The 12,419-nt window shown below is 37.0% G+C and overlaps 1 protein-coding gene across 1 annotated transcript; it reads left to right on the forward strand.

Annotated features, from left to right (window-relative positions):
• The first annotated feature begins 5,944 nt into the window (after positions 1-5,944).
• On the forward strand, positions 5,945-9,200 carry LOC141587317 (putative aminotransferase ACS12). Its single transcript, XM_074408772.1, has 4 exons — positions 5,945-6,684; positions 7,347-7,490; positions 7,941-8,101; positions 8,209-9,200. The coding sequence occupies exons 1-4, from the start codon at positions 6,223-6,225 to the stop codon at positions 9,074-9,076; spliced, it is 1,635 nt and encodes a 544-aa protein (XP_074264873.1). The 5' UTR covers positions 5,945-6,222; the 3' UTR covers positions 9,077-9,200.
• The last annotated feature ends 3,219 nt before the right edge of the window (positions 9,201-12,419 follow it).

Genomic DNA, 12,419 nt, shown 5'->3' on the forward strand with positions numbered 1-12,419 from the left:
TAAAAATGAATTAAGCAAGCTATTTATTATGTCCAAGTAGTATACTTTACACATTAAAATATCTTACACTCATAAGCACAAGTGAATAAAATATTGTAAGTAGTTTGCTTGGGCAACATGCACAAGTCAACCGAATTTCTCTCCAAGAAACCGAGTATTCTTCCTTAAGAAATCGGTGCCTAAGATTGCAAGAAATCAGATTGTGCACACACACAAATATGGATTGAGTTTTTCAACAAGAAATAAGCATAAATGGTTGTGTTTATGGGAACCATAAACATTTCTATAAATGTAAAAAACAAACAACCCATTTATAGAAAGTGTCTTATTGTGCAAGCAAACTCCTTAGCAAGACATTGAAAGCTTTATTTTCTTCAAAAAACTTCAAAACATTTGCATAAATCATTTGTGATAATTGAAAACATTTTAACAAAGATTCAAATAATTTCGAAATATTTCTTTCAAAGACGAGCCTTAATTAACAGTTGACTGAATTGTTGTTTTTGCACCTAAACGTAAATTCGAGTTAAGGATCTCCTTACAACACTTGACATTAACACTAATGACAATCTTCATCTTTTGATCTTCATGATGACATTCTTGATAACCTTGAATTGACAATTGGAGCTTTATGCTACATGGTTAAAACTTAAGAGGCACACGATTAAATAACAATGAGATTAATTTGTCTTAAGGCATCATCAACATTTAACTTAATCAAATTGGGTCTTTTCAAACCCAAATCTACAAAAGCCCAATTGAGGAACAACCCAGCAATAATAGAAATAAGTACACAAAAAAAAAAACACTAGATTTACACATAATAATTGCACAAATAAAACACTTCATTTACCCACACAGAAAAATTAGTTACAAATGAAATGCAGATGGGAGAAAACAAATGAACTGGATGTAAAATTGGGTTGGGTAGCTGAAGGTTATAGTAGTGGTGGGTCGGCATTTGGCGGTTGGTGGTGTTGGGCTGGTGGCTAATGGTGCGGTGTGATGTTGCGGATGATGTTGGTAATGTGGTGATGATAAAGGTAGGGTGGTTCATGGGTGGATTTGTATAGAAAGTAAGAAGACTTTACTTGCTAAACAGGTAATGGGTCACCTAGTGTAATAGGTGAAGAAGGAGTTAATAGTTGCTAGTAATCGTAGTTATTAATAGGTCATAGTATTTTGAGAAGGGCACCCATAGTTCATAATATTCTCATTAAATAACTCTTCTTCTTAATGGTATGTTTGGAAACCTTGCATTGGAATTGAATTCCATAATTGAGACATTTAAAGTGTTTGGGAATTCCTGGAATTTGGAATTGGAATTGACTCAATTCCTTATCAATTACAAGCTAGTTTAAATTTGGGGTTCTCAAATACCTATCATATACTAGTTATTTCAATTCCATGACTTCTTACGTTTTATTTTGTGACGCAAATTTCGTCTCAATATTTGTATTTATGATATTTTTTCCGATTGCAAATATTTTTCGAGACAATATTTACTTTTTTCAAATATAAAACATCGAATGGCCTCGACCCATGTCCGTCTCTCCCACCAAATTCAATTCCAATTCCAAATCCACGGGTTTCCCAAACGCAATTTTGGAATTGGATTTGAAATTGAATTCAAACATTTAAATTTCTATAATTGAAATCATGAAAATGAAATCAATTCCGTATTTCCAAACACTATCTAAGGGTTTTTCTAACATGTGCCATAATGGCACATGATAATAAGCTAAGTAAGGAAAGATTTTCAATATTATATTACTAATTATGGTAAATATGAGTTTTAACTCTAATTTCTCATAATAGATTCTCAACAAACTTTCCCTACTTAACTTATTATCATGTGCCCTAAGGACACATGTTAAAAAATCCGCACTTTTTAAATGCAAACATATATAATAATCACATCTAAAAAATATCGTGCTATACCACGATAATTATACAAGTTTTAGTATTAAACGGGTAACTCTTTCTTAAGAGAGACTAATTGTTTTTTTCTCGAGAAAGATGATAGGTGATGGTCTCAAATTATACCTCACAAGTGCACGATTGTCGTTGTACACTATTGAGGGTCGATTCCACGAGGAGTTAGGTAGACTACTAATCGTTTTAATCCTTGTGCTTACCTAAGTCAAACTACAATAAGGTGATGGTAATAATCTAACAACTAAACTAGCAAAATGAAAAGCAATTAAACAAGACAAGTAAAAACAAGCTAATAGGATTAAGTGTTAATCAAATGAAAGGAAAGCCTAGAACTCGGTTCTCCCACGACTATTCATAACTCCACGTCACGATTACCTAGGCTAATCGTAAGGGTAGAAAGGCAGGGGGGAGATGGCTCTAATTCGCCTACTAACTCCCTCTCGGGCTCATAATAGGACACTAGAACTACCCACCCCCCCGGGGTTCGAAGGTCGGAATCCCTAACCTATTACCCGGCTACCCTAAGAACATGCATTTTCCCAAGGTGGCTTAGTAATGACCAAGGTCATTAAGCCCTCATCATTTTCCGGGTCATCTAACTCCTTCTCTCGAAGGTCGAATTCAAACACAAGCTTAGAGATACTCCCCCTCGATTCTCCCTTTCGGTCTCAACCTAGGTTAGCAATAGGTCCAAATTCCGCGTATCCGGTTCACAACCTAACCAACTCTCGTTGGTGGACAAGGGTCACAAATCGACAATTCCCAAAATCGGTCCATAAACCATATCATTCCTCTAAACTACCCTCACCAATTTCCCCCAATAATTAGCCTTTATGAGAATCAATTAGTGAAATTACTCATGTCGGGTCAAACCGAGTCCTAGTAGAAGACTACTCACTAATCAGGGTTCTAAAGGCAATAGAGACAATAAAGATGGATTTTTTAAGCATAATCATGGTGGAAGAATAAATTCTACTACTAATCATGCAATAATCCAACACAAATTATGAAGAAAGACAATTTAATCTAAGAATGGATGAGGATTAAACTAAAAGACACAAACTTTAACACAAGAAACTCAAAGATTCAGTCTTTAACACAAGAAAATCAAAGACTCAATCCTTGGGAGTAAACAACAATGGTGAACAAAGAAAAGATGAACAAGAGAGAGAAAAACAACAATCAAACAACAAGGAGTGGAATTCTAACATAAACAACTAAACAAAACTTAAGAGAAAAGCAAATGTAAACAAATGAAATTAGGAAGAGAAATTATACCAACTCAATAGCAAAGAAAGGAACTTGGATTGAAATAAGAAAGGAGAAACCTTCAATCTTCTTACAACCCAATCTCTAGCACTAAATATGAGATAATTATTGAAAAACTTGTTCTAATTAGGGAAAGATTAACAAAGTAATTAACAAAGTTTGAAACTTGGAAAAGGGAAATAAATTAGATCTAGGGTTGTGTGTACAAATGGTTAAGGGAGGGGGTATTTATAGTCTTTCATTGGATTAGAAAGGAAGAGGAAATAAATCCCAAAATCCGCAGCAGCTGTGTTCTGCCGGTGGACCGGTTGCCGGTCTGCCTACCGGTAGCGAGGCCATTTGTAATTTGGACTTGGAATTTTGGAAATCAACTGGCATACGTGTTCTGCCGATGGACCGGCTGCCGGCCTGCCGACAGAACACACTCTTTAGTGCTTCAAAGTCTTCTTGGTTGTGCCTTCTACCGGTGGGCCGGCTATCGGCTCGTCTGCGGGTAGCAAGACCAATTAATTAATTCTTCTTCAATTCCAATTCAATGTGTGCTGTTGTGCTCTGCCGGTGGACCAGCTGACGGCCTACCGGCAGAACACAGTCTTCAGCTCCTTTTCTTTTCTCTTGGCAATGTCAGTGGGGGTGTTCTGCCGGTGGCATGATTGGCTGCCGGTGGCATGATTGGCTGCCGGTGTGCAGGCAGAACACACTTCTCAGCCTTTTTCAACTCATTTTCTTCTCAAGCTAACATGAGCTAGCTCCTTCACTCGGTCTTCATTCCATCTTGCCTTTTCCAAGGCCAATTCCCTACAAAAGAGTACGTGAAGTCATAATATCGAGGTACATGGAATAAAGGGCAAAACACGAGCGAGAGTGAGCTAAAAACGCGCTAAAGAAGGCAAAATGCATGAGAAACGGGGAGTGAAATGACGTAAACTAACCACATATCAATAAGTGACCTATTTTAATGCGGGGAAGTGGTGATTGATCCCCATAACTTTGTGCAATTGTGAAATTAACCCCCATAACTTTTAATTGGAGTAATTTAGCCCCATAAATAACATAATAAGTGAAATTAAGCCCCACGAGAAATTCAACTTGTCTTATATATCAAAAAAGGCAATTTTTATTACCCTTTTATTATATTTTTTACGAGTATATTTTTTGTTATGAAAATCTTTTATTCCGACTTTTGATTTTAACACAACTACCTAACAAAAATTTTTGCAATTGAAATTTTTTTACAAAAATTGTAAAAAAAAGTTGAAAAATATTTACTTTATATAAAATTAATAAATTATTTGATTTTCGTAAAGTATTTTTAATTTTTTATTATCTAATTTATGCTTTTTTTTTTATTAAATTTTTGTAACATTTATTTTGTATTTTTCATAAAAACATAACCATTTGTACTTTTTTTTATTAAGTAATTTTATTGGGCTTAGTCTTACCTAAATATTAGTCTTATAGAACAATTTGTGTACTAACAAAGTTAATAGGAGAAATCCCATGGCATTATTGGGAAAGCATGTCTCAACGAGGCCATGATTCCATGAAATGGCCCAATGCACAGAGTAAGGCCCAACAATTTTAGTTGCAGCGAAGAAGGGCGAGTAGTAAGTAGTTCAGGCACCAGCAGACCATCGAAAAAAGGCCCATCAAATGAGACAAAAGTGTAAAGTTTTTTTTTTTTTTTTTTGGGAAAGTGTAAAGGTATGTATCATGTATGCGTTGTGTGATGGAGAGATGATTTTGGTCATTTGGTGTGATATTGTCCTTTAAGATGATATCTATATGGCCGAAATATTGCTAAGCTGGAAGTTTGTCTTCAACACTCCAAATGCCTCAATCTCACTCACGACTTGTGATTTAGCTTCCATGTGCCAATGTTGTTTTTCATGCTCACTTTTCATTTTTATTGGACATTCTTGCCACACATTAATGCCAATATGGCCTGTAGTTAGTTGCATGAATGGACGTTTAGCAAGCCGATCCCGTTCGACATTGAAAATTTTGACAAGGTAAAGAAATCAAATTAGGTAAAAAAAGTCACCTAATATGTATGATTGGTATGCTATTATATAGAAGTATTTCTAAAGAGTTAAAAACGAAGAACATCAATGAATCAAACCGATGAATAATGCGCTTGATGAAGTTTCATGCAACATTCTCCGACTTTCGTTTTTTATGAGTTAGCCTTACAATAAGGTTTATTGACCCCTATTTGTAAAGTGAAATGAAAGAGTTGATAAACCTTGTAATAAGTCGGTAAATACAAATTGTTGTTTAAAACAGAAAATATTCATTAAATAGTTAAAAAAAATTCATGTATTATTTAATTAACAAGTCTTACTTCAGACGGTTTGAAATAAAACGGACTAAATATCACCATTTTTTTAATTGAATGTAACCATTTAATGACAAAATGTTATAACTAAAGTTGTCATTTTTAATCATGAAAATAATGATATCATTTTATCAGAAATTAGTAGCATTTTACCGTAAAATAATTACATTTAGTCCATCTTATTTAAAACGAGAAATAACATGTATGAAATAAAAATTTGCATTATTCAGTTTAATTTAAAGAGTTTCAGTTCAAAAGAACAAGACCAATCATCCATAACAACAACATGAGATCCTCCGAAATTAGGAAAAATATCCCAACGGCTGAGAATGTTCGAATCCCCGCCTAATCTCTCTCCAATTCCCACTCGTCCAAATTATATCTCCCGCAATCCAATACACACACACTCTCATTCAGTCATTCTTCGTCATTCTTCTCTACCAACTCAGCCGCCAACTGAAATACTCAATCATATAAATCACTCATTTTATTTTCCTAACTCCATTTCCCACCAAATAATTCTACAAACAAAACAAACAAATTAAAACAAACAGACAAAATTGGTGCAACATATTGTTTTACTAAATTCACACACCACCAATGATTTCTAATCCTATTAGTATTAATCATCATCGTCTTCGTCGTGCTCGTGATTGTGGTCGTGGTCGTAATTAAATATGACCCTTTTCTCCTCCATCACCACCACCTTAAACCCGAAACCCAAAACCCTAACCGGAACCGGAACCGCTATGAGAATCATAGTTCCATTACAAGGGGTGGTCCAAGGAGGAGGGGGTCTTTTCTTCGGTTCAGTTATTCCATGCGCTCTTTTCTACTTTCTGCAGCTCTACCTCAAGAGAAATCGGTCCGAACCCGACCCGGACCCCGAACCTGACTCGGATGGTGATCGTGTTCGACCGGTGTCGAGTGAAGTGTTGGTGGGTCTTGAGAGGTCGTATTCGAGGACTCATTTGTTTTCTCCGCGTGGGTCTGGGTCGGGTCCGGCTCATTTGTCGGGTCGGGTGGGGAAAGTGGTTGAGACGCCGTATTTTGTTGGGTTGGGTCGGGTTGTGGAGGATCCGTTTGATGAGGTGGAGAATCCGGATGGGGTTATTCAACTTGGGTTGGCGAGTAATCAAGTGGGTTTGTCTCTCTTTTCGATGTTTATAAGGTTTCTGTCTTGTTTGATTAATGTTTTATCGACAAATTATAGAATAAGATCGTTTTATTGTAGGAGCAATATGGTTAAATACTTATTGATTGCTACTGGTATTAATAAATGAGGTGTTTTTAATCTATTAATTAAAGGATTGTCTCAGAATGTGAGACGGTTTTATATCACGTTATTGAGACTTTAAATTTTACTCGGATTGCCTTTTGTCAATATAAAATCTCATTTGAAATAGTGTTAAGTTTAAGACAATTTATTTTCAAAATGCTCGGTGATTAGAAAAGCATGTGATAAGCTAAAGAAGTTACTCGTACTTCGTATTAAGCAAGACTAGCGCTTCTCTATTGCACATTGTCACATTTTGTTTATCGGTGATTTATTAAACAATTGGTCATATATAAAACCGCTATGTTATTGTCTACAACCATGCATAATGTAAAGTGTTCTTTTACTGTAGATATATACAACTATCTTATACAAAACTCAAAAATGTTATTTTAGCCTTTAGGTAGGTGTTACACACAATTTGTGTACCTCAATAGCTTACTCAAAGTGGGGTAATTGAGGAATGATTATAATTCATAATACAAGTACTAATTGGGAATTTTGTTTTAAATGAAAAATTGGCAGTTGTGTTTGGATTTGGTAAGAAATTGGATGGTGGAGAATGCAAATGAATCAATAATGAGGAAATTGGATGGTGGAGCACAAGAATTAAACATTAGTGAGATTGCAAATTATCAGCCTTTTCATGGCATGATGGACTTGAAAATAGTAAGTTGCTCACCTTTTTAGTTCTTTTTGTTCATTACATTAGATCTTTGTCATGATTCATTAAGTTTTTCTCACTTTTGTTGGTAAAAAAAGTGCAATTTGGCTTTTGCTTATGACATTATTATATAAGTAATTCTATTGCTTATGCTTAACTACGGTTTTGGTTACGGTTTTTTGGACTTAATTTCAGCTTATTTTAGTTCAGTTTAGATTAGATTAAGTTAAGATTTAGAAGTTAAGTTCATTTTACTTTTTATTTACTTCAGTAGAGTTTTAGTCTAAAAGAACGAGACCTTAATCTATCATCCCACCTCAATAAAGTAGGACAGGAAACTATTGAGCTTTGGGGTCGCTTGTGTTTCGGAGCAGTTGAGACTTGAGAGGACCTAAATGAACATGTTATTAGTGGCTACTTGGCTCTGCTTCTGATTAGCAGAATTACTATTACAGGCTGTGGCCGAATTCATGTCCGAAACTACAGAAAAAAGAGTAAATTTGGATCCATCAAAAATCGTTTTGACTGCCGGAGTAGCACCTGCAATTGAGATTCTGAGCTTCTGTTTAGCAGACCATGGAAATGCATTCCTTGTTCCTGCTCCATATTATCCCAGGTAAACCTTGTTTTCCCAAATAATATGTACGAACTTTCACGATACCCTGAGCACTAGTCGGTTAGTGATTTTATTAGTTACGCTAGCTGACTTCTGCTAGAATGCAGCTTTGACAGGGATGTGAAATGGCGTACTGGTGTCGAGCTCATCCCTATTCCTTGCCGGAGTGCTGATAATTTTAACCTAAGTATTACAGCCCTCGATCACGCATACACCCACGCAAAGAAGCGTGGGCTCAGAGTGCGCGGCATCTTAATTTCCAACCCCTCAAACCCTTTGGGAAAGCCTCTAAGTAGAGAAATGCTCTTCAACCTTATGGATTTTGCAACAGAGAAAAACATCCACATAATTTCAAATGAGAATTTTATTGGTTCCGGATCCAATCATGGCGACAGTGACGACCAGTTTGTCAGCTTGGCTCAACTTGTCGAGTCTGAAGATGTGGACCCCAACCGGATCCACATAGTCTACAGTCTCTCAGATGATCTCTCTCTTCCCGGTTTTAACACCGCTTTAATATATTCTTCCAACGACAATGTAGTCACTGCTGCCAAAAAAATGGCACGCTTTTCCCCAATCTCAGCTCTAACTCAGAGATTCCTGGTCTCGATGCTGTCAGATTCAAGATTTATGTACTCATTGGTCGAGACTAATCGAGAAAGGTTACGAACAATGTATGTTAAATTTGTGGGGGCACTAAAGGAACTAGGGATCGAAACTATTGTAGGTGGTGGAAGCTTATATTGTTGGGCTAATATGAGTGGAATGATTCGGTCCTACAGTGAAAAAGGAGAGGTTGAGCTTTGGGAAAAGCTGTTGAATGTTGGTAAGATTAATGTAATACCGGGATCTTCATGTCATTGTGTCGAGCCTGGATGGTTTCAATGTTGTTTTGCAATGTTAACGGAAAAGGAGATTCCGGTAGTAATGGAGCGAATTCAGAGGGTTATGGATACTTGTAAATCTCGTAGCTGAAAACAAATTGAATCGCTATTATTTGATTGTATTTAAAGTGTACAGCTAGTCGAAGATTATTTTGGTGGGATAAATTCCTACTGCGAGAATGAGATTGCAGGTGAAGAATTTTGTATTTCGCAAATTTTGTACAAAGAATTCGATTGATTTATTGATGGTGTGAACTGAACTACAATGGAGAAGACTGAAAGAATACAGAAAAACAAAAGTTACACAGTACCAATGCAATTTCAAGTTGCTGTAGAAGGAGGTATTATGGACAATATGTCTTAGCCTCTTAGTTTCGAAATCCTCTCCCCTCTATAGTTAATACGACTGATGAGTGCGCTTCGTTAGCCAAAAAAAATGCAATTTCAAGTTGTATGATAACTCCGTATCTAATTGCTCTAGGAAATTAGGAATTGAACAACTTAAGGCATGCCTGATCCCTTGAATTAGTTCATTCTCAGCTAAAATCTCTTGCATAGTCGCAAAAGATGACCATCAGCTGCTGTATTATGGACAGGCAATGAGTATTGTTAAATTCGACAACGGGCCTGGGCCGCACCCAAACGGAGGAGAAAGAGTCCACAACTTAGGCGAGGGTTCCACTCTAAAACCAATTGGCGATAGAGGGAGTAGCCCCTTGCCTCTTTCTCCTCTTTTATCAATGTGGGACAACCCTCACATGTGGAACTTTGGGTTTCAACTTTGCTCGCATGTGGAACTTTGGGTTTCAACTTTGCTCGTCCAGCTGTAAACTTGGCCCAGTATTAACTCAGACCGGACAAATTCAACTGAGCGACTTTGCTCGTTCGACTGCAAACTTTGGCCCATGACCGGACAAATTCAACTGAGCGACTTTGCTCGTCCGACTGCAAACTTTGGCCCATGAAACCCAGGTCTTTAGCCATGGGCTCTGATACCATGTTAAATTCGATAACGACCGACTGCAAACTTTGGCCCATAAAACTCAGGTCTTTAGCCATGGGTTCCCGAGTCTATTGAGTTCTCGGTCTTTGTAAATATTTCATTCTAAGAGCTTCAGCTACAACCTAGAACTAGGTAACGGATGCAGATACTACCACTAAAACTTGAATATTTGCTAGCTGTGTGGGCTCTCACGAAGAAGTATTTCACTAGGTACTCGAGTGGCCAATTGGCCAAATAGTCCGCTCCATTTTCATGAGCAGGGATCCCTGACCTCATGATTAAGGGATGCGGTGAACAACCATTCGTGAACAAATTTAGGTCTGGACCGGAAAAATGGACCGGACCGGACCATTTGGCCTGGACCGAATTATTTTGGTCCGGTCCTCGGTCCTCATTTTTTTAAGTTTCGGTCTTCGGTCCGGTTGGGTCCAAGACCGATTAATTTAGGTCCGAACCAAATGGACCAAATTTCATGTTTTTTAAGATTAATCATTAAAATATTATGAATCAAATTAACATTTTATCTTTAAAAGACATTATAAATTAGTATTGTCAATGCTTTTCATAAAAAGAGTCGTCTAATTGTTTAAATGCATTTTAATTAGTGGAATTAAAATGTAATTATCGTATACTCCCTCCATACCACACCAATGGTAACATTGACTTTTTCACACTTGTCGAGACACACGTTTTGCAACGTGAATATCTTTAGTACACATTATTAAAAATTATAAAAATTTGATTTTCTTGTAGCATTCATGATGAAAAATCAAACAAGATCTTACATGACTATATTTTGTCTTATAGATTAAGAATAATATCGAAGATTCCCTATGACGATGAGCCGTGCCAAGATTCTCAATGTCACCATGGGTGTAGTATAGAGGGAGTACGAAACAGTGAAAAAACTATTTTAGGCCCATTTCGGTCCAAGACCGGACCGGACCAAATATTTCGGGTTTGGTCCGGTTCAAGACCGAAAGTTTTAGGTCCGGTCTTCATCCACTAAATTTTTATTTTCGATCTTTGATCCGGTCTGATTTTATCCGGTTTGGTCCAGTCTTAGACCGATGCGCAGCCCTATGTAAAATTAGTAGGAATGATAACTAACCGCCAAGGAGTGCTATTTTCCTGAATTGGCCATCTTTGAACGATAAATACGGGCATTCATAATAGAGGTTTGTCAACAAAGGTTTGTGTATTTTTTAGAGGTTTGTTGACAAACCTCTCTATTGTTGGGAATGAGGGTTGGGGTTCATAGATGAGAATGGTTACATATTTGTATATAGGTTTGTGGAATGACATGTCAAATGATGGTCCCTAAAATATACCCAATATATGAGAGAAAAAAAATGGATAATTTAAAGTGGGTCATATAAAATGAACTTTGAAAAGGTTTGTCTATTGTTATGTATGAGTTTGTTATTAGAGAGGTTTGTTAATTTGGTGATTTGTCATGTGACAAACCTCTTTAAAGGTTCATCTATTGTGGATGCCTTAAAAATATGGGACTCTCATATCAATGAGGTGACCATCAGGCTGGGCTAGAAGTGGGTTGCATTTTGAAAGTGTGGTTTGAACCGACCATTATGAGTGGTCGGGTTGTGCGAGGCTTGACTCCAATATGTCTGTCTCAGGCCCGATGGAGATAACCATTTTTTTTAATGTGCTTGGGTGGGCTAGATTGGGAAAATGTGGTCCGGTCCCAGCCTGTGTGGTGTGCGGGCTAAGCTGGGTGTAATTCCCCGTGTGTTTCGGACATTTCGACCATAGATTTTATATTTCCACGCTTTATTTTCTATCAATAGGAATTGTAACGATCATACTCCAAGGTTTCTTCCTATATGTCGGATCTTGGATTGTGGCTTTCCGTTTAGCTTAAGTTTTAAAACATTTAGAAAAAGTATCACTGTCGTGCACCCTTTATGCCACAAAAGTTTATACTATCAAATAAAACTTCTTAAGCGGATGTTATTCAACGAAAACTACTTCCAACGTTTAAGCTTGTTAATGCTTGTCTTTTACTTTCAATAATTGTATTGATTACTTTTATCCCATTCATGTTAGACGTGATCATAACTAGGATTACCGATATACGCACCGCGAGTCATGAAAAACATGCTAGTGGGCGATTCCTCACTAACACGACGCTTTTTGTTACTTGCATTCTTGCCTCGGTGTGGCAAGGGTGCACACCACAATCTGGTACGGTATTGCTCTTTCACATACGCATTTTACTCTTTCACATACGCATTTTACTCTTTTGACCCTTTCATTTTCACAATCAATTTTCCATCCTCACCTTTTCCTTACAATACATTAACAAAAAAAAAATACTTGCCACCAATAACTCCACCACGACTTACCACCAATTCTAGTCCTCCACCCTCTCAAAACACCCCTACCCACCGCCCCAACTCCGGCTACCACA

Source organism: Silene latifolia, chromosome 6 (genome assembly GCF_048544455.1).
Source record: "Silene latifolia isolate original U9 population chromosome 6, ASM4854445v1, whole genome shotgun sequence".
In the NCBI taxonomy this organism is placed as follows: domain Eukaryota; kingdom Viridiplantae; phylum Streptophyta; class Magnoliopsida; order Caryophyllales; family Caryophyllaceae; genus Silene; species Silene latifolia.